Source organism: Procambarus clarkii, chromosome 63, assembly GCF_040958095.1.
Source record: "Procambarus clarkii isolate CNS0578487 chromosome 63, FALCON_Pclarkii_2.0, whole genome shotgun sequence".
NCBI lineage: Eukaryota > Metazoa > Arthropoda > Malacostraca > Decapoda > Cambaridae > Procambarus > Procambarus clarkii.
In genome coordinates this window covers 15943643-15966533 of record NC_091212.1, presented here as the reverse complement: position 1 = coordinate 15966533, position 22891 = coordinate 15943643, and the positions used below count along the sequence as shown (strand labels likewise).

Below are 22891 nucleotides of genomic sequence, written 5' to 3'. Positions count from 1 at the left end.
TTGCTGTAATGCGCTAGGTTGGTTTCCCACCTGGATGCCCCTGGGCCACCCAGTTTTGGTTAGATGTTGTTTGCCCCTTTCCCCTCCCTGTTCCCGGCTCCTGATTGTCTGCGGGTTTCGGGGTCTGGGCGGGGTTTAGTTGGTGCCGAGACTCAGGCGGCTTTGGGGGCTGCCCAATTCGGGCTGGGGACGGAGGTTTTCAGGCCTGATCCTCCTGCCGAGGCATCTGAGTCTTACCAGCGGCCCTTTCTTTGCTGCCTTTCCTCTGGACTCTTCCTTTTCTTTAAGGTCAGAGGGTGTGGAGGACGACTTTGCCTGGGGCCATCTGTTGCATGTTCCCTGGGCTGTGGGGGATGCCCGCTAGCAGTTCTGGGGCTGTTTGCCCCTACCTGTTTCCTGCTTTTGGGCGTTTTTTTTTTGTCCCTCTCGTCTGCTTACATCCCACATTTGCTGGCGTGTTTTCGGATCTATTGCGTCGGTCACGGCTCCTTGTTCTGGTGGCCATTTTCTTTCTGGGGATTACTTCCTTGCTTGGCCACCAGGGGGGAGCTGCAGTTTGTTTACCTATGCCTGGGTGTGTGAGCTTGCATTTTGGGTGAGTTTTTCACCTCCTTCAGGGGGTTTTATCCTCCTGTTGCCATTTCTTTGCTTTTTCTGGGATGTTCTGCCCTTCTTCTGTTCCTCTGGGAACACTTGGGTGTTGGTTTTTACACCGGTTTTTGCATTTTCTGTCTGTTTGGGTCTGGGCCCTGGGGTTTGGGCTCAGTGACCCTTTCTGTTTATGCTTGCTCCCACACCTTGTGTCCCTCAGTTTTCAGTTCATTTTGACCGTTTCCCTGAGGGTTCTGTCTAGGTGCTGTGCCTTGCCCTTTCTGTTGTGTATTTCCATCTGCAAATATGGTGGTTTAGGCTCCCCAGGGTTGGGTTCTGGGTTCCTTTGGGTTCTTTGGTTTCTTCCTCGTGGGCTCCACTTTGTGTGTTCGGGGGCTTTACATTACCCCGTGTGTGACCCGGTTCTGCCTTCTGGGGTTCCAGGGTCTTCCTGGCTTGCAGGTTGATATCTTTGGGTCTTCGCACGTGTTGTGGTCGTGCCGAGGCCTTGGTTTTTGTTGTCGAGGTGGGTCTTTTGGTGCGGTTTTTGTGCTTTCTTGGTGCCTTCTTCGTCTGGCAGAGCGGTGCTCTCTGCCCACCAGTCAGCGGCTTGTGGACATGATGGGGAATTAACCTCGGCTCTCATTATCTTTTGTCCGGTCGTGATGGTCGAGTGGTTAAGGGGTCCGGTACACCAGTTGCAGAGTGCTCCTGGCAGTATGGGTTCGAGTCACTGGTTGATACCAGGTTGATACCTGGTTGATGAGGTTCTGGGAGTTCTTCTATTCCCCAAGCCCGGCCCAAGGCCAGGCTCGACTTGTGAGAGTCTGGTCCACCAGGCTGTTGCTTTCAGCGGCCCGCAGGGCCACATACCCACCACAGCCCGGCTGATCTGGAACTTCTCTTAGAAAACCGTCCAGTTTCCTCTTGAAGATGTCCACGGTTGTTCCGGCAATATTTCTTATAGTCACTGGGAGGACGTTGAACAGCCACGGACCTCTGATGTTGGGGTGCGAGTTTTCAGTTGCATAAATGCTTGGGGACCATTCATGCTTGTTCACATTTGTGTTCCTCATGTGTGCCCAAAAAAATGAGGTGATTTGATAAAATACCATGCCCAAGATTACCATCAGGGTGCCGGCGGGATGATGGGGTATTAGCGTTAGCTACCATCATCTTTTGTCATGTCGTGATAGTCGAGTGGTTAAGAGGTCCTGTACACCAGTCACAGAGTGCTCCTGGCAGTATGGGTTCGAGTCACTTCTGGGGTGTGAGTTTTCAGTTGCATATATGCCTGGGGACTATTCAGGCTTGTTCACATTTGTGTTCATCTGCCGGGCTGACTGGTGAAAGGAGAAGAGAGTTTGGATAGCTGCCTGAGAGATATGTGTTAGTATGTGTCTGAGTCTGTGGGATTTTTCTGGCAAGATTAGCACCAACCTAGAATATATTAGAACAGAATATACCGAGAATAGATTAGAATATATATAGTCACTAGCAATAATATAAATGCTGTAATAAAAATGCAGAGAATATGGTAATAAATAGCCAAAAAATTAAGGAAATCCAGATTTAATGCAAATCTGGAATGAGTTCAGTACAATATTATCAGAATACTGAAGGTGCCCATGTAATACTTTTCTTAAATACACTAAACCCACATTATAGATACACCTTTCCTGTCAACTGTGTGGATATAGAGCTTATTTGCTGCAGCCATATTACTGTGACTTTATCTTCTAACCTTTTCTTCTATACATGTTATACATTAATTATTTATTTGCATTCACATGAATAGTAAAGCAAATAAAAACAGTACAGCATTTACAAACCATACTATACATTAATTATTTGTTTGCATCCAAATTCATTATAAAGTGAATAAAAACAATTAGAACAACATATACAAACCAGTAATGGGATCACAGAGTGCTGTAGAGGGGCAGTTACAAGGTTGACAGGCAGGAAAGCCAAAGAATCCAGTCTTGCAACGATTGCATCTGCGACCAATAACATTTGGATGACATGGGCACTGTCCACCAAAACTCTGACATTCAAAGCTGGCAGATCCATAAAAGTCACACTGGCAAGGTAAGGCTCCACTGTTGTATTCCATTGTCAGTTCAAATGCTGCATCTTTGCAGAAACCTGAACAGAAACAAAAACGGTTTGTAATAGGTTTTCTTATTGAAGGATACAAATAAAATTAATAAATAGAAGCTAACAGTTGTTGTGAACTACAATAATCGCAAGTAATGCTGCACAAGGTCTTCTTTAGGAACCCACAAGGTTCATCAACATGTGCCTGGCTGGTGGTATACCTGAGGTCATCACACCCCAGTTTTTTTGTGCTTCCCCTCTGTGCACTTAATAAGAAGAATGGGGGAATCAGCTCAATGGGAAAATCAGTTGGCAACACTCCAATACCTGATTGCCAAGCCTGCCACAAGGATTGTCAGCCAGCAAGTTCTGAATTGCTGAAACCAAATTAGCTTGGATTTGGGATCCCACAAGGTTGTGATGCAGCATCCTATGCACCACGAGCGTCCATTGCCAACACCTCTGACCAAAATGCTCTGATCAAATTGGACATCAAAAATGATTTTAAGGAGGTCGGAATATGAAAAATAATCTTACTTGTGACTTTCTGTTTTTTATGTGAGTTATTTACAGATTTAAAACTATTCTCTTTGACCCTTTAGATGGCTTTGCTGAATGGGGACCAGATGAGGGCCTTATCACTTATATATGGGCAATATATTACGGAATTATATATGTTTGTTATCCCTAACCCATTATCTTTATCCATATATTTTGTTTTTTTGGAGGGGGGTTATTTTTTATTGATTTCATTTCAACACATATTGACCTAAGACTCTCTCATATTTGAATACAAATGCCAAGCAATGTTTATTAAACTTACAAGGATATCCATAATGTAGAACAGCCATATTCATTGTCGTGAACTTCACTTCAATTTTCTCTAAAAACAACATTTTCAATCTTGAGACCCTACAAACAATTAAATATTCTGTTTGATTCTAACCATTTTCACATATTATATGCAAAGTTCTTTGTTTTAAATGTGGTGTTGGATATTTATTCATAAGCCCATAACATTTGGGGTTATAAGGTTTTACATCTAAATTTCCCGCATATTTAGAGGACCACATTGACAATTTTGTTTCAGTGAACTATACTCCCAAACTTAAATCAAATGCCAACTGATCATCATATGTCATTCTTATCACTTGTTCTCTGATTGTGCCTATGACACCTCTGCTCTTCACTGGTTCTATTCTGCATTTTCTTCCATATCGTTCACTCCAGTACGTTGTTATTTTACTGTGTAGATTTGGTACTTGGCCCTCCAGTATCTTCCAGGTGTATATTATTTGATATCTCTCTCGTCTTCTTTCTAGTGAGTACATTTGGAGGGCTTTGAGACAATCCCAATAATTTAGGTGCTTTATTGCATCTATGCGTGCCATATATGTTCTCTTTATTCCCTCTATTTCAGCAATCTCTCCTGCTCTGAAGGGATGGGACCATTGAGATGGGATCCCTAGATTTGAAAGTTCTCGTAATCGTGTTTAAGGTCCTCATTTTTACCGTACCCGAGTACCTGGAATTTATCACTGTTAAACATCATGTTATTTTCTGATGCCCAGTCAAAAACTTTATTAATATCGGCTTGAAGTTTTTCAGTGTCTTCAGCCGAGATAATTTTCATACTGATTTTTGTGTCATCTGCAAAGGATGATACGAAGCTGTTACTTGTATTTTTGTCTATATCTGATATGAGAATAAGGAAAAGCAGCAGTGCAAGGACTGTACCCTGAGGTACAGAGCTTTTAACTGCACTTGGACTAGATTTTATATGGTTGACCATTACTCGCTGAGTCCTGTTTGACAGAGAACTGAGTATCCAGCATACTACTTTACCAGTTATTCCCTTTGACTTCATTTTGTGTGCTATCACGCCATGGTCACATTTATCGAAAGCCTTTGCGAAGTCCGTGTATATCACATCAGCATTCTGTTTTTCTTCTAATGCCTCAGTGACTTTGTCGTAGTGCTCAAGTAGCTGTGAGAGGCACGATCTTCCTGCTCAAAATCCATGTTGGCCTGGGTTGTGAAGGTCATTGGTCTCCATGAAATTGGTGACCTGACTCCTAATCACTCTCTCAAATACTTTTATGATGTGCGATGTTAGTGCAACTGATCTATAATTCTTTGCCAATGCTTTGGTCCCTCCCTTGTGTAGAGGGGCTATGTCTGCTACTTTAAGTGCATCTAGTATCTGGTATCTAGTATCTATCATCTAGTATCTATCTAGTATCTAGTATCTGGTATCATCTAGTATCTGCATCTGGTATCTCCCCCGTGTCCAAGCTCTTCTTCCACACTATACTGAGTGCCTGTGCTACCGGCACTTTGCATTTCTTTATAAATATTGAATTCCATGAGTCTGGACCTGGGGCCGAGTGCATGGGCATGTTTTAAATTTCTCTTTCAAAATTTAGTGCGCTCGTGTTGATATCAGTTATATTTACAGGGGTTTGAATATCCTGCATAAAGAAATTGTCTGGATCTTCCACTTTCATGTTGTTTATTGGAGTGCTAAACATGTCCTCATACTGCTTTTCTAGGATTTCACTAATTTCTTTGTCATCCTCCGTGTATGAACCTTCACTTGTGCGAATAGGTCCAATACTTGCAGTGGTGGATAAGCTCGCTGTATTGTCCTCATACCTCATACCAATACCTCATATTGTCCTCATGTCCTGTATGCCCGAAACGCTTTGCGTAATAGTGGCTTTAGGCATTGTATGTACTAGCTCTACCTATAAGTCAAATAATCCTTGTAAATATTTATTGTATGTATGTACCTTACCTAAATAAAATTGTATTGTATTGTATTGTATTGTATCATAGGCGCTGTATCATTTGCATCCAACCTTTGTGTTAGGTCCTTATTGCGCCTAGCTTCACCAATATTATGACCCTTATGTTCTTCAAACAATAAGGTTTGAATTTCACCGACAGAGTGTTATCTTTCAACTCCATGTCGGACAGGTGTTTGGGAGCCAGAGGCGTGTGCACCACCCATGGTTGCTCACTCAGAACTAACCCAGCCAGCAGCCCTAGGGCATTCTGGGAATTTTTTCCAAGATGGCTGCCTCTCACTGGAGGTCCTAAGAGTCCATTTCGTACACAAGCAACCTCGTACACATTTAGAATGGGTATCAAAAAATAAAAAAATAAAAGTTTTCTTGGTTGGCTCAGTTTCCCGCAGACCGAGAATACTTGGTTGGCGCAGTTAAGTGGTTAAGTTTCTGAACGTCATGAAAAATTTTATTTGAAAGTTTCCTTTCCTAACCTTTCCAAGTAAGCCAGAGGACTCAAACAGAAAACGGGCAAGTACATCACTTTTGTGACCCGATTTCATTTAAAATTATGTCCATTTTTGGCCATAGCGTGCATACGAGCAAAAAGCGACGTTATTTTTAAGAGGACGGCTTAAAATATCACCACAATTCTGCTATTATCAGAATCCTGGTCAGTTTTATCGCAGTCAGGGGGTCTTCTGTAATACTATCATCACTAAATAATAGCATGTACATATATATTTTGACATTTTTAGGCGATGCTGTGGTCACAAGGTGAACAGCGTTGCTGTGAGCTCATGCTGCATGCACCAGCCATGGTGGCTCACTCAGTACTGAGGCTCTCACACCCGGAAATGTTGCACACGATTTTTTTTGTAGGTGGCGTCTGATAATTATCGGTTTTGGCTGGACTATTGTTGCCCCTATCCCTTGCGGGGCATTTAAATTCATGTGCTAGAGCCTCAATCGTCTATATATGTATTGCGCAGTTTCGGTAAAGTTACTCCCATCGTCTATATATGTATTGCGCGGTCCAAGGGTTAAATGTGCTAAAAATTAATACTATTTATATAAAAACACGATGTTATAAATGGAAAATAGGTTCACCACCACTTCTTTTGTTCCTTAGATTAGTTTGCCTTAATTTTTAGTATCATACTGTTGGGTTCATTATCAATAACATTTATGGGCTTTTGGTAATTTTGGGCCACAATTACTATGTTGATTATTGAGAACGATGCAACATATTTTTGACATTTTTGACATTAAATGATATTAAAAACACCTTTAATACAAAAAAAGTTATTTTAACTTTATTTAATTTCACTGCCCTGCAGCTCTCTTTTGGTCATGCTAACCCCATTTAACCAAACGGTTGTCTGTTACAATGTTGTCTGTTCAGCTACTGGTACTGAACCTTCCTGTATATCAGGTTTCTGTTAACACGAGGTTTGACTGAACACGATCCCACTGTATTCACATTTATTACTATTTTATCCAGTAAGATATATTAACCTTAGAAGCCTGTTCTGCAGTGTCAGAGGCAAAGTGCTCACTTATTTAAAGTAGAAACTTAAACTATTCAAACCTGTAGCATTAGCCTCAATATTGAAGTTATCTTCTCCGCACGACTTAATAAACTCTGCAGTCATATCAATTGGTAGTTCGTGCATAATTTCTTGAGAAAACTGTTGAGCTGGTACCACTAAAACGTAATCCACCCATATTGATTTATGATTTGGTTCCTAAAAGTATAAATAATAAAATTCAATGTGTGAACCTGTTATATACATAGACCAAAATATATATATTTTCAACACATACATCATTAGAAAAGATCATGCATTCTGCACAGTACATTGGAAAAGAAGATTTACTACTATGCTATGTATATATATATATATATATATATATATATATATATATATATATATATATATATATATATATATATATATATATATATATATATATATATATATGTATATGTGTATATATATATATATATATATATATATATATATATATATATATATATATATGTATATATATATATGTATATATATATATGTATATATATATATATATATATATATATATATATATATATATATGTCATACCTAGTAGCCAGAACGCACTTCTCAGCCTACTATGCAAGGCCCGATTTGCCTAATAAGCCATGTTTTCCTGAATTAATATATTTTCTCTAATTTTTTTCTTATGAAATGATAAAGCTACCCATTTCATTATGTATGAGGTCAATTTTTTTTTATTGGAGTTAAAATTAACGTAGATATATGACCGAACCTAACCAACCCTACCTAACCTAACCTACCCTATCTCTATAGGTTAGGTTGGGTTATGTAGCCGAAAAACTTAGGTTAGGTTAGGTAGGTTAGGTAGTCGAAAAACAATTCATGAAAACTTGGCTTATTAGGCAAATCGGGCCTTGCATAGTAGGCTGAGAAGTGAGTTCTGGCTACTAGGTACGACATATATATATATATACTAATATGTATTCTTTTACATTTTTACAATTTATATAATAATTACAATGTATATAATAATATGAAAGTATACCATTACCTTAAGTGAAAGGACAAAGTTTTCTAAAATATCAAAGACGAAGGATCCATCTGGGTGCTTAATGAGCGCACGGCAGCCAGAGGTGCTGGGACAGTGATGCACCGTTAAAGACCCTTCATAAAACTGCCCATTCTGGATCAACACATCCACATCAAATTCTGCACATGAAGCAAAGAAAATTATCTTCATATATTATAATATTAATATAAAGAAAGGGGCTTGGTAAAATTTCATAAAATAACTCGGCTTGTTCTTGAAATAATATATACAGCTACAAGACAGTTTGCAGGAAGCACAAGCAGCAAGTCTTAGCATCTATATACATGCACTTATATATTGTACATACATTTATTGATGTGTGTGGAACATGAACAATAAAGCAAGAAAGCAGAGGCAAAGCTAACCTTTCTGGCTTGCATAAGCAACCATCACATACAGCTCATCATCTGCAGAAGTCATATACATTATTTTAGTAGAGTGTATGTATTTGTTTAATTAGCTTAGCTTTATATTTAATTGATAAAAGAACAAGTGAGCAACATATACTTTAATTAAAATAATAGTAAAATAATAAAAACTTATAATTACAACAAAAACTGTAAGCTGCAATAAGAACACATTTCATTACTATATAATTGTTATTTGTACATTTTCCTTCTTAACAATAAGGCTTGCCTGAAAAGCTAAGCATAATGGATGACAACCAAAAAATGCCCACGAACTGCGGGACCAAGCGAGAGCCAACAGAGCAAGCTGCCCCCCCCCCCCCCAGTGCCCCGTCAACAGCGAAGGGAATGGAGCTCCTTCCAAAAAAAAATGGATATATGTAAATACAGTACAACCTCGATTCAGTGCACTATATGGGACCAACCCCAGTGCATTGGAGCGTTGGATTCGTTGCAGGAGGTGACCTTCAAGAGGCATTTGTGTCAGTGTCTTTTTTTTCTTGTAAACAATAAAACTGCATTACCATATTAAATACTGTACTTATATATTACTATTCTACTAAAAAATTACTGTGTTACAGTTGTTATTTATCTTATTGTGAATGCTGTACAGAAAATATGAACAGTACTGTATTATGCCGTTAGCACTGTATTGATGAGTAGTTCTGCTGTATCTTAAGTACTTCAAAACAGTTTATGAAAACTATTTTACACTAAAATTTCTGTACTGCAACCTTAATTTTAACACTAACACTATGTACTTAAATATAACACTCATTCAAACTGTACACTCCACACACGATGTTCTTAGATGTTGGCATCAGCTTTGCTGGTGCTTGCTGCTGCTGTGTTTGCTTCAACTGCTTCTGAGTTGGTGCCGGCTGCTGTTGTACTAGTGCTGGGTATGGCTGTGATCATGCTGGGTATGGCTGTGCTCGTGCTGGGTATGGCTGTGCTCGTGCTGGGTATGACTGTGCTCATGCTGGGTACGGCTGTGCTCATGCTGGGTACTGCTGTGCTCGTGCTGGGTACAGCTGTGCTCAGGTTTGATACGGCTGTGCTCGAGCTGGTTGATTTTCTGCAGCTAGTTCTTGCAAAATATTGCTTCAGTTTTGGCATTAATAAGGCCCTATTAGTAAGCTCCTGAGATATTTTGTTGTATAATAATACAGCTGTGGTAAAAACAATGGTAAATTCCACAATTATTCTTCCACCAGCGGATAAATACATCAATCTGTTTGATACCTGCTTGATGGGGTTCTGAGAGTTCTTCTACTCCCCAAGCCTCAAGCTTGTGAAAGTTTGGTCAACCAGGCTGTTGCTTCGAGCGGCCTGCAGACCCTCATACCCACCACAGTCTGGCTGGTCCGGCATGTTTATTAGAAAACAGTCTACTTTTCTCTTGAAGATGTCCATATTGTCCACTGGCAATATTTTTTATAGTTACTGGGAGGACATCGAACAACCACGGACCTCTAATGTTTATACAGTGTTCTCTGATTGTGCCTATGACACCTCTGCTCTTCACTGGTTCTATTCTGCATTTTCTTCCATATCATTCCACTCCAGTATGTTGTTATTTTACTCTGTAGATTTGGGACCTGGCCCTCCAGTATTTTCCGTGTGTATATTATTTGGTATCCCTCTCGTCTCTTTTCTAGTGAGAACATTTGGAGAGCTTTGAGACGATCCCAATAATTTAGGTGCTTTATCGCGTCTATGCGTGCCGTATATATATGTTCTCTGTATTCCCTCTATTTCAGCAATCTCTCCTGCTCTGAAGGGGAAAGTGAATACTAAGCAGTACTCAAGACAGGACAACACAAGTTACTTGAAGAATACAACCATTGTGATGGGATCCCTGGATCGCAATCGCAGACAAGGCTAAAGGCATTGGGTGTCTACTTTATGAATGCAGACTATTTTGAAGTCGTAGGTCACAGAACTGTGGCGATGAAATCGAACAAAACACACATGGTATTGTGTGCACACGGATTAGACCCGTCCACTCGCGCTGCAATTGTGCCGCCAATAACATGAATAATTTCTCAAATAGCAGATATCTATCATATTACAGTATATTTTTGTTTTTATTTAGTTTAGTTTAATTAGGATAATAAAGAGTTATTAAAACACCAGTTTTAGAAATGACTTATTAATCTGAAACATTCAAAGTCATGGGTCACTGAACTCTGACAACACAGATGAAAGTGAGTGAAACCTCACTGTAAAGTGAGGTTTACTGTACAGTATTTCCTTATCTGTCCACTCTCACTCATCTTGTTTCATCACAGAAAATGTATATAATTAGATTTCAACACATTAGCTAGGTATTCAAGCTTCAGCCTTTAAATTAATTTAAAAAGACACGTGTGCCACAAATCAGTGAACAAAAATCATGGAAACTCAATCGTTCACTTGAATGGACCACTCTGGCTGGTGTTTGGTTCATATGGTTCACTTGATGTGTGGTCCACTTGTGTGATCCAACTTGTCTTATGAAGGAATTATTAATTGTAATCTGTGATAGAATGAGACAGTTTTCCCACCACTCTGTGAACTCTGTCCCAACATCGTAAGCTTGTGGACCACTTGTGGTTCACTTGCGTGGCCCACATGTATGGTCCCCTTGTGTGGCCCACATGTGTGGTCCCCTTTTGTGGTCCATATGTGTGGTCCACTTGTGTGATCCAACTTGTCATATGAAGGAATTATTAATTGTAACCTGTGATTAAATGGGAAAGTTTTCCACCAGTCTGTGAACTCTGTCTCAACATCGTAAGCAAATCCAAACATCCCCCACTTTGGCGAACCATTGTTCGTCTAACTGGGTGAGTAAATCAGCCTGAAAAGTGTGCAAACTAGCCAAAGATTCGTTGAATCGGGGTATGTTGAATCAAGGTTGTACTGTACACACAAACATACATACACATTTATACATATATACACATACATATACATATACAAAATGTATAAAACATATATACATACAAATGAAAATAAAAATAAAGAAAGAAAGAAAAAGTCAAGCTGCCAACTGGTAGACAGAGAGCACAACGCCGGCCAGACATAGAAGATACCAAGAGAGCATAAAAATTGCACCAAAAGGTCCACCTCGACAACAAAACCCCAAGGCCCTGGCATGACCACAACACATGCCAAGACCCAAAAGATTTGCCTGCAAGCCTGTAAGACCCCGAAACCCCAGAAGGAAGAAACAGGTCACACACGAGCTAACAAAGCCCCCTGAACCCACAAAAGAGGGCCCAAGAGGAAGAAACCTCTGGAACGAAACCAAAGAACCCCCAAGGAACCTGGAATCGAACCCAGGGGAGCCCAAACTACCACATTTGCCAGTGGAAATACACCACAGAAAGGGCAAAGCACAGCACCCAAACAGAACCCCCCAGGGAAATGGCCAAAATGGTCCGAAAACCGAAGAACAAGGTGTCGGAGCAAGCATAAACAGACAGGGACACTGAGCTCAAACCCTAGGGCCCAGACCCAAACAGACAGAAAACACAAAAACCAGTGTAAAAACCAACACCTAAGCGTTCCCAAAGAAACAGAAGACGGGCAGAACACCCCAGAAAAGCAAAGAAACGGTAACAGGAGGATAAAACCCCTGAAGGAGGTGAAAAACTCACCCAAAACGCAAGCTTGCACACCCAGACATAGGTAAACAAATTGCAGCGCCACCCTGGTCGCCAAGCGGGGAAACCTGCAGAAAAGAAAATAACCACCAGAACAAAGAGCCGTGACTGACACAACAGATCTGAAAACATGCCAGCAAATGTGGGAAGTAAGCAGACGAGAGGGACAAAAAAACCTGCCCAGAAGCAGAAAACCCAGGCAGGGGCAAACAGCCCCAGAACTGCTAGCAGGCATGCCCCACAGCCCTAGGAACCGGCAACAGAAGGCCCCGGGGCAAAGCCGTCCACTACGCCCTCTGCCTTTAAAGAAAAGGAAGGTCCAGAGGAAAGGCAGCAAACAAATGGCTGCTGGTAAGACACAGAAGCCTCGGCAGGAGGATCAGGCTCGAAAACCTCTGTCCCCAACCCGAACGGGGCAGCCCCCGAAGCCGCCTGAGTCTCGGCACCAACTAAACCCCGCCCCAACTCCGAAACCCTCAGACGGTCAGGAGCTGGGAACAGGGAGGGGAGCCGTAGGGGCTCCCCTTAGAAACTGTCAGTATACTCTCTAAAATCAGATAGTATGTTCCCCAATCTGCTCTCCTTTCACTATACTACTCACTATTCTATTCCCATTTAACATATGGTATCTCTGCATGGGGTTCAATCACTGCAAATTACCAATTCATATTTGCTGTTACGTTGCAAACATTTATTTATATTACTCTTGCTTAACACTAGGAGTGCACAATTTGTCATATCTGAGTCACCACTACAAGCAGTTCTTAAAAGTATTAGGTTTTTTAAGCTTTTTTTAGTAAGTAAGTTAAAATGTTAACAAATATATTTACAAACAAAAATCATATAGAGAGGTATTCTTCCATAGATACACAGAATTACAAATAAAATTTTGACAATGAAGTTAGTGCCTGAAATTTGGACTGAATTACGCTTTAAATTTACATTTGTTTTATTTGTAGGAGGAACAGAAAACAAAATAAATGTGGGGGAATGAAGCAAGATACATAAAACCAGCAGTGACTGTAATGAAATGCATCTTTCTGGTGGGTCCTTCAGTGGGTTCCTGTTGCTTATCTCCTAGTTAGTTTCACACAATTCAAATCTTAACTCGGTCTTTGTGAATCTATAAAATCTTACCAGATACCACAGGCCAAAACTTGCTCCCTTCACAAAGGGGATATGAATGGATGCACCAGAATACCAGAATGCACAAGGTTTTTTGAATACCAGAATGCACAAGGTTTTTTGAATACCAGAATTCACAAGGTTTTTTGAATACCAGAATGCACAACGTTTTCTGAGGGGAGCCCCTATGACTCCTCGGAGCTTACTAGGCTGATATGCTAATGTCAGACTTTGGCATCAGTCATGTGTATGGAGTTCTTATGGGCCTACTGGGGACCACAAGCCAGAACCTGGCCCCCTCTAGAGAGGCAAGGGGAGCAATGGCCTATAGAAACCCCCGTGTGATTGGAAGCATTCTATGTCTGCCATTGACTGGGTTAGGCACCCAGAAAGGTAGGCATTCAAAAATAAACCCCTATTATGGTGAAAATTGCAACCAAAAGTCGAATGAGTGGATAGAACTCCCCAAACAAAAATGAGCAAACTAGTATGACGTCACCCATTGTCACGCCGCTGTCTGCTCAGCTCCCCCCTCCCTGGGAGGGAGAAGGGGTAGCCCCAGACCCACTGTGCCGGCGATCCACACCCCAGTTCTTGAGGTTGATGCTATCGGCTCGGTTGTGTGCTCTGGCTCCAATCTTTTTGCAGCGCTGTGCCTTGTGTGTGGCAGTTGTACTCCAGGGGTGCGAGAGCCAGGAGTTATTCTTCAGTACTCGGGCTGCATGTGCCTAGGGTTCCCTTCCCTAGGTGCCTTGTAAGTACTGCCCTTGGAGCTTGGGGTTACCTTCCACAAGTTCCTAGGGGTCTGCCTCTGTGGGTTCATTTAACTGCTTGGTTTTTTGGCTGCCCTTTGGGTACTTGGGAGTTTTGTCTCCCTAGTTTACCTTAGGATAAGAGGTAGTTTTTGCACTGGTAATGGGCGCAGGGTGTTGTGCAGCTTGTTGTCACCTATCACAGCGGCTGGCTCTGTTCCTTGGGGTACGTTGTCCTCTTGTGGGATTTTCTTTTTCTTTTTGCCTTAGTGGGGGTTCTGCTCTATTTGCCACTGGTGTTTGGCCTCACCCTGATACTTGGTGGTGCCTCCTGCTTGGTCCCCGTGAGTGTACACGTCCCTGGGGTTCAGTTTTAGACAGTTTGTTTGGTAGTTTTGGGCAACAGTTAGCAGTACCCTGCCTGGGTTTACCTAAGCTCGAGTTCTCTTCAAGTAAATGCTCAGGATCCTGGGGATCCCCTAGGGGGACGCATGGGTCCGATGGATGTGACGCCGCAGTCCCTCCTCGCTTCATGCAAGTTTGAGGGTTGTTTGGTCCCCTTGTCTTAGGGCGACCCTCACTGTTTTTGCCTCCATCACGCAGCCTGTTGGGTCGATGACATTTTCGACCCTGAGTTCTGTGAGTATTGCTGCTTGCTGGTGACTCAATTTACTCAATCTGTGGATGATCATCTTCGGGTATAGGCTGCGTAGGCATTGCATTCTAGGTTTCGTTTGCTGCAATGCGCTCGGTTGGTTGCGCACCTCCTAGTCCTTCCCCTTCTGTTGTTCGTCGTTGTACTTCGCTTTCTGTTAGGGTGGTGTTGTCCTTTCTCTCTTGGTTGTTCCAGGACCGTCTCCTTATGCCTAACACTGTCGCCTTATATCGTGCAGCGCTGGCGGAGCTGCTTCAGTTTGCTTTCGGTATTGATGTCACTTTTGCGCCCTTTCACAAGCTGTCTGAGGCATTGTTTCACCTCCGGCCTGCTCATGTGCCGCTTGAGCCGTCCTGGTCTTTGGACAGAGTGCTCTCTTTTCTTTCTTCCCCTCATTTTGTTGTGGCCCCTTCGATTCCGGATTCTTTTTCGAAGGCTCTTTTCCTGTTGGCATTGGCCTCTGGGGGTCGGGTTGGTGAGCTTCATGTTCTCCTCCAGCGTAGAGGTTTCTGCTCCTTTGGTCGGGGGAGATGGGTTTGTCCGTTTGCAACCTTCTCCTTCTTTTCTGGCAAAGAATGAGACTTCTGCTTTCCGGAGGGGTCCCTGAGTTGTTGATGCTTGGCTGGTTAGGCCGGGAGTGTATCATGTTTTATGTCCAGTTGCAGCTTTCCACTGTTATTTGTGCGCCACGGCTTCTGTGTCCATGGACGCGCTTTGGGTTGATCCGGTTTCCCTTCTTCCCTGTTCGAGGGTGCAGGTCTCCCAGGTCATCCGCAGGGTTATTAAGGCTAGCCAGCCTGCAGTCTATCCCCGTGCCCATGACGTCCGCAAGTTCACGGCTCTTGCCACCGTCTTTGGCAATATGTCCTGGGCTGACATTCGGCCACGGGAGATTTTGGCGGTCGAACAGGTTCCTGGCTGCTCGTTACCTTGTAAATGTTCCTGGGCCCAGTCGAGCCTGTGTCGCTTTGGGTCAGCGGATGCAGCCAGATGTCTCGACTTTGGGTTGAGGAGTGAGCAGCAATCGTCTCCCGGGTAAGTCCCTATTCTTTTCCTCTGTGGGTAGTTAGCTCTGGGAAGCCATAGGGGCTTCCCCCAGAAAACCAGCGTTGAATGTAATGAAATGTTATTTTCTGGGTGAGTCCCGGAGGCTCCCCAGCATCCCTCCCTCCCTCCGATCGGCGTATTTTTCGCATGTTTTGACATCCAGCCTCAGAACTAGGGTGTGGGTCACCGATGCGGTGGGTCTGGGGCTACCCCTTCCCCCTCCCAAGGAGGGGAGAGCTGCGCAGACAGCGGCGTGACGACGGGTGACATCATACTAGTTTGCTCGTTTTTGTTTGGGGAGTTCTATCCACTCGTTCGGCTTTTGGTTGCAATTTTCACCAGAATAGGGGTTTGTTTTGGGATGCCTACCTGTCTGTGTGCCTAACCCAGTCGATGGCAGACATTCAACTTCCAATCACACGGGGGGGGGTTTCTATAGGCCATTGCTCCCCTTGCCACTCTAAAGGGGGCCAGATTCTGGCTCGTGGTCCCCAGTAGGCCCATAAGAACTCCATACACATGACTGATGCCAAAGTCTGACATTAGCATATCAGCCTAGTAAGCTCCGAGAAGCCTCCGGGACTCGCCCAGAAAATGGCGTTTCATTACATTCAACGTTAGTTTTTGAATACCAGAATGCACAAGGTTTTTTGAATATCAGAATGCACAAGGATTTTTGAATACCAGAATGCCCAAGGCATTTTGAATACCAGAATGAACAAGGTATTTTGAATACCAGAATTCACAGGGTATTTTGAATTCCAGAATGCACAAGGTATTTTGAATACCAGAATGCACAAGGTATTTAATACCAGAATGCACAGGGTATTTTGAATTCCAGAATGCACAAGGTATATTGAATACCAGAATGCACAGGGTAATTTGAATACCAGAATAAACAAAATATTTAGAATATATTAATAACTTATTATTAATACCAAGATTATGTTTACTTTTTGCTACATAAATAGAAAACATTAACTTTTTATACAAGTTAGGACTATGTATATTGGCAAATTTCAATTTGTTTAGAATAAATTATAATAAATTCTGCCATTTTATTTGTTATTTGAAACTGTATATGTATAAATAAAGTGCAAGTCATTCCCACCTGTGTACTGAGGTTGATAGTAGTGAACAACAAACACATATTTTCCAGCAGACCTCAACTTGCCAACAATGTCAACCATCGGGTCACTGTGGTTAAGGTAAACAAGACCAGTACCATTGGCAATACCATCAGGTACTTCTGTAGCCACTTTTCCTTCCAAATTGGATTCAAACTCAACCTAAAGCATTAGAAGAAATATGCAAATGCTACAATATAAACTCTTTCAAAATTACATGAAATGAATTATATTGTAACTATCTGCTTTAGAACTGTAGCTTTATCACATCAGGGCACTTGAGTAAAGTATTCCCAAGGCCAACATTACTTCCTAAACAAAAAGGGTGGTTAAATGTATACAGTGAGTACAGTTAATACAGGAAATGAAAATAATACATGAGATATGTATAATGGGGAACAGTTAGTACAAAGGAGAGGGGGCAATGTGGGTGCACATAAATATGGTTCGATTAAATAGGCATAATTTAATGTCCCCATGGACATTAATTTAAATTATACCTTTAGTGTCCCCATGGACCGGGCCATGGGGACACTAGAGCCCCGAAATCATCTCAAGATAACCTTAAGATAGGCTGCACAATGAAACTTCTATAAGCAACTTTATTGCTGCTGCTACTAATGTCAACTGGGAGGCTGAATTAGGTGACATAAAGAACATCAACCTAGCAGTGTAAACATTTCTTCAGAAAACTCTGAACCTTTATAACTCCCACTGTCCAATGCTAACAAAACAAGTTACAAATAAAAGGTTAAACATTCCATGGCCTACAAAGGGTATACTTAAATCTATTAATAAAAAACATGACCTTGAAAATAAGTATAGGTTAGTAGTCGTCTCCAAAGAATTTTCAAAGATTTACTCATCCATGCAGTCTAAAATAATTAGAAGAGCCAAAATAAAATACTACAAAATAAATTTACCCAAATTAAGGCCAACATTAGGAAAACATGGAGCAATATTTCCCAAATATTAGGTTAAAAAAATATTTTGAATAAAAAAACAATTCTCTTGTCCAAAGACGATGGTGTGCTTTCGGCCTCAGACACTGCTATTGCATTCGATAGGTTCTTTTCATCCATTGGTAAATCCCTTGCTCATGATATTCCATCCTCACTCACTAATATTAAAGACTACCTTACAGGTAACTATCCAGAGTCTCTGTACCTAGCTCTCGCTACTTCCTCTGATGTTAATGAGAGTAATCCTTTCCCTTAAAACTAAGTCAAGCGCCCATGATGAGATACAATTTCTAATTTACAAAAAAAAAATCCAGACTACTAGCTCCTGCCATTGCATTGCTCTTCAACAAATCACTTGAACTCCAAACCTTTCCGGATATTCTAAAAAAAGTGAGAGTAACCTAAGTCCACAAATGTGGTGATCTCACTGATGTCAACAATTACAGACCTATCTCAATTCTGCCAACCTTGTCAAAAATATTTGAAAAGCTAATCTACAAGCAGTTTTACTCATATCTAGCCAAACTCAATATACTTAGCTCTTGCCAATATGGTTTCAGACCCAATAAAAGCACTAAAAATGCAGTTACTAGTATGATTAACCCTTAAACCGCGCATATCATATGTATATGATATCAGTGACAAAACCAAAACCGCGCACATCATTTATATATGCTTTCGTGTCTAGTACTATAATTTAACCCTTAAATGGCACATGGCTATATACCATTTGACACCCACAGGTGCATACAAAAAAAAAAAAAAAAAAAAATATTTTTTCTCCCTAACCTGATAATTTGTGTTCACTGATCATGGGAAGAATAATAAAAAAAATCGTAAGTGGCATATATTGCTCGCTATAGGGCGGGGAAGTCTGGCAAAAAACAGGCGCTGACTCGGACCTCAGACCATCAGAACCCTGGTCAGTTTTATCACAGTCAGGGGTCTTCTGTAATAATATCATCGCTACATAATAGCATGAACAAGTATATTATGGCATTTCTAGGCGATGCTGAGGTCACACGCTGAACAGCAGTGCTGTGAGCTCATGCTGCATGCGTCAGGCTTGGTAGCTCACTCAATAGTGAGGCCCCAAACACCAGGGAATTTGGCCCACTATTTTGTTTAAAAATGGCTTCTGTTTACAAAAGCCCTGATGAAGGTGTGGAGAACCCCGTGTATCCGCGGGCCGTTTAAATCTTGCGTAGTACTCCAAAGCATCATATGATGCAATGCACAATTTACTGCAAGTCGGTCAAAGCATCATATGATGCAATGCACAATTTACTGCAAGTCGGTCAAAGCATCATATGATGCAATGCACAATTTAAGGGCTAACCCTCAAACCGTGCATATCATATATAAATGATATCAGTGACAAAACCGAAACCGCGCACATCATTTATATATGATTTCGTGTCTAGCGCTATAATTTAAACGCCCCGCCTGGGATAGGGGCAGCTATAGTACAGCCACGACCGATAGTTGCCAGATGCCACCTAGAAAAAAAAAATCCAGGCCAACATTCCTGGGTGTTACAGCGTCTGTATTGAGCAAGCCACCAAGGCTGGCGCACGCAGCACGAGCTCACGACCACAGCATCGCCTAAAAATGCCATAATATACTTGTTCATGCTATTATGTAGCGATGATATTATTACAGAAGACCCCTGACTGTGATAAAACTGACCAGGATTCTGATAAAAGCAGGATTGTGGTGATATTTAGCGCTGTGCTCCATGGAGGGAGGAGTAATGCTGTGGGAGGGAGGGTTGTGGCATCGTCTTCTGACTGTGTGTAATTACCTAAGTGTAATTACCTAAGTGTAGTTACAGGATGAGAGCTACGCTCGTGGTGTCCCGTCTTCCCAGCACTCTTTGTCATATAACGCTTTGAAACTATTGACGGTCTTGGCCTCCACCACCTTCTCACTTAACTTGTTCCAACCGTCTACCACTCTGTTTGCAAAGATGAATTTTCTTATATTTCTTCGGCATCTGTGTTTAGCTAGTTTAAATCTATGACCTCTTGTTCTTGAAGTTCCAGGTCTCAGGAAATCTTCCCTGTCGATTTTATCAATTCCTGTTACTATTTTGTACGTAGTGATCATATCACCTCTTTTTCTTCTGTCTTCTAGTTTTGGCATATTTAATGCTTCTAACCTCTCCTCGTAGCTCTTGCCCTTCAGTTCTGGGAGCCACTTAGTAGCATGTCTTTGCACCTTTTCCAGTTTGTTGATGTGCTTTTTAAGATATGGGCACCACACAACAGCTGCATATTCTAGCTTTGGCCTAACAAAAGTCATGAACAATTTCTTTAGTATATCGCCATCCATGTATTTAAAAGCAATTCTGAAGTTAGAAAGCATAGCATAGGCTCCTTGCACAATATTCTTTATGTGGTCCTCAGGTGTGTCCACCATTTATTGACTGCACTCACCATACCAGCTTAGTGGTTCGCTATGGTGAACACAAATGTAGATACTTATATATAACGTGTGTATAGTGTGAGATAACAGCAATAGGAGAAGGTTGGGAGCTGCCATTTTGGTGAGGGAGATGCGTCGTCTGCACGGGTCCGTCTAATTACCACAAGCTACCACAAGCTACACAAGCTTCCTGGCAATACGTTAGTAATGAATAAATATGATATGTTAGGTTAGGCTGACCTAACCTAACCTAATCTATCCTAACCTATCCTAACCTAACCTAACCTAACTTAACCAAACCAAACCTAACCTAACCTAACCGACGCTTGGATCGTCGACTTGATTTGGCGTCACCAGCTTTTTATTGTTGCCTAATTTCTGTATAAAAAGATACTTTTTCAGATTAAAATTATGTTTTTTCGTGTTGTACATTCAGCAGCAACATTATAATGAGTAAATATATCATATTTATTCATTACTAACGTATTGCCAGGAAGCTTTCTGAAGCTTGTGTAGCTTGTGGTAATTAGACGGACCGGTCTGCACGGCTTATCATGTTGTTTACTGGTGGCCACTATGGTCTTTGGGCACCATACCAGCTTATTTGTACAGGTATGGTGAATAAAACAGGTAGATACTTATATATAATGTGTGTATATAGCATAATAACACCACAAACAATATTGTTGGAGGAGAAATATTACAGTAGTGCGTTTGGCTTTGAGGACGGCTGCCACCAGCTGACTGTGTGAGTAGCTACGTCTTCTGTCTTTACTCACCATACAAGCTTAGATGTACAGTTATGGTGAACAAAACATGTAAATACTTATATATATAACATCTGTGTATAGTGAATAAATGCAAAAACAGTATTGTAGGAGAAGAATGAGGGTGAGTGAGGTGGTGTTGAGGGAAGGAGTGGCAATGAGTGGCTGGCTGGTGTGTGGCGGTCACTCCTCGTTGCTTTTTGACTCACAAGACCAACTTTGTAGTTTGTTATGGTGAACTAAACATGCAGATACTTATATATAACCTGTGCATATAGTGTAACAACAGCAAAACTATTTGTTTATTGTTTTATGAACATAATAATTGAATCACTAATATGCACACCAAAATTTTGAGTACAGCGATGGTTCACACATTTTATTATATAAATATACCACATCTCACTGTATTGAATAATATTACTGCAAAAACCTAAGCAAAAATCAGAGACATTGAAATATTTAGCTAATAATGTATTTATGGCAACTGCCGCCTGACAGCTCGGGTGGAGTAGATCTCATCTGGCAAAAGGCTCTGTCAATGCCCCATTTTTGCCAGACTTCCCTACCCTATTGCAGCTAAAATATGCCACCTACGATTTTTTTGTTATTTTTTCCATGATCAGGGAACAAAAATGAACACTTCTATAAGACGCAAGAATTTTTTGGATTTTTTTTTTTTGTTGTGCCTGTGGGTGTTGAATCCATTGATACATACAGCTCTTGATAAAAATGAGTTCCCTGTTGGGTTATTTGTGGACCTATGTAAGGCTTTTACACAGTCAACCACCAAAATCTTCTTCTTAAATTACATCATTATGGAGTCAAAGGTCATTCCCTGCAATACCTTCGGTCTTTCCTTACTGACAGCCTCCAGTATGTTTCTGTGAATAATTCCATTTCTCCTACACTACCCATAAACATTGGTGTTCCATAGAGCAGCATACTTGGCCCTCTCCTCTTTCTCATCTACATTAACCACTTAACTGCGCCAACCGAGTATTCTCGATCGGCGGGAAACTGAGCCAACTGAGAAAACTCTTTTGATTTTTTGGTACCAATTCTAAATGTGTATGAGGTTGGTTGTGTACGAAATGGATTCTTAGGACATCTAGTGAGAGGCAGCCAGGGTTAGTACTGAATGAGCAACCATGGGTGGTGCACGCACCTCTGGCTCCCAAACACCTGTCCGACGCGGAGTTGAAAGATAACACTCTCTCGGTGAAATCCAAACCTTATTGTTTGAAGAACATAAGGGTCATAATATTGGTGAAGCTAGGGGCAATAAGGACGTAACACAAAGGTCAGATGCAAGTGATATAGCACCTATGAGGACGATACAGCGAGCGTATCCAGTTGTAGCTCTGAGCATCACCCCTTGCAATCCTATGCTATCTCCAATTTATTTAGATGATACATAGATGAATTGTTTTCTGCGTTCAGTGATGATGCATCAGATACAAGTAGCACAGATGAACAGTGTCAGCGGCTTCCATGGCGGTGTTTTCCATAGATATTTTCAAGAACACCTGAATCTCTTCCCAACTAATGGACACTCTTTTAGGCTAGCTGAATCTCTTTCTGACTGATGGACATAACTGTAACTTCACTTAGGTAATTACACTTACGTAATTACATTCTTTGAGGCAAGTTGAATCTCTTCCTGTGTGGGACCATACAAAGCGATCTTTTCAAGACTACCTTACAAATTGATCTTTTCCTATAATCTTTTCAATACTACCTTATGCTTTACAAGCTTGGCTACATACACCTTACAAGTACTAAAGCCAAGGGTGTATGTGAGTGCGGTATTTGCAAGCACACAGAATGAAGAAACAGGAAGCGAAAATTTATCTGTAC

General features: G+C 41.4%; 1 protein-coding gene across 5 annotated transcripts in view; it reads right to left on the bottom strand.

The window, feature by feature from the left end:
• The window catches only part of LanA (laminin subunit alpha), a 550694-nt gene that overhangs the window by 391109 nt on the left and 136694 nt on the right, over window positions 1-22891 (bottom strand). For 4 of the 5 annotated variants that reach the window (XM_069308774.1, XM_069308775.1, XM_069308777.1 and 1 more), the window contains exons 15-19: window positions 16860-17037; window positions 8475-8516; window positions 8071-8228; window positions 7072-7228; window positions 2503-2739 (exon numbers count right to left, since the gene is read on the bottom strand). In XM_069308774.1, the coding sequence (XP_069164875.1) occupies window positions 2503-2739; window positions 7072-7228; window positions 8071-8228; window positions 8475-8516; window positions 16860-17037 (772 nt within the window). The remainder of the gene's footprint in view (window positions 1-2502; window positions 2740-7071; window positions 7229-8070; window positions 8229-8474; window positions 8517-16859; window positions 17038-22891) is intronic. The other variant, XM_069308776.1, reaches the window with a different exon arrangement.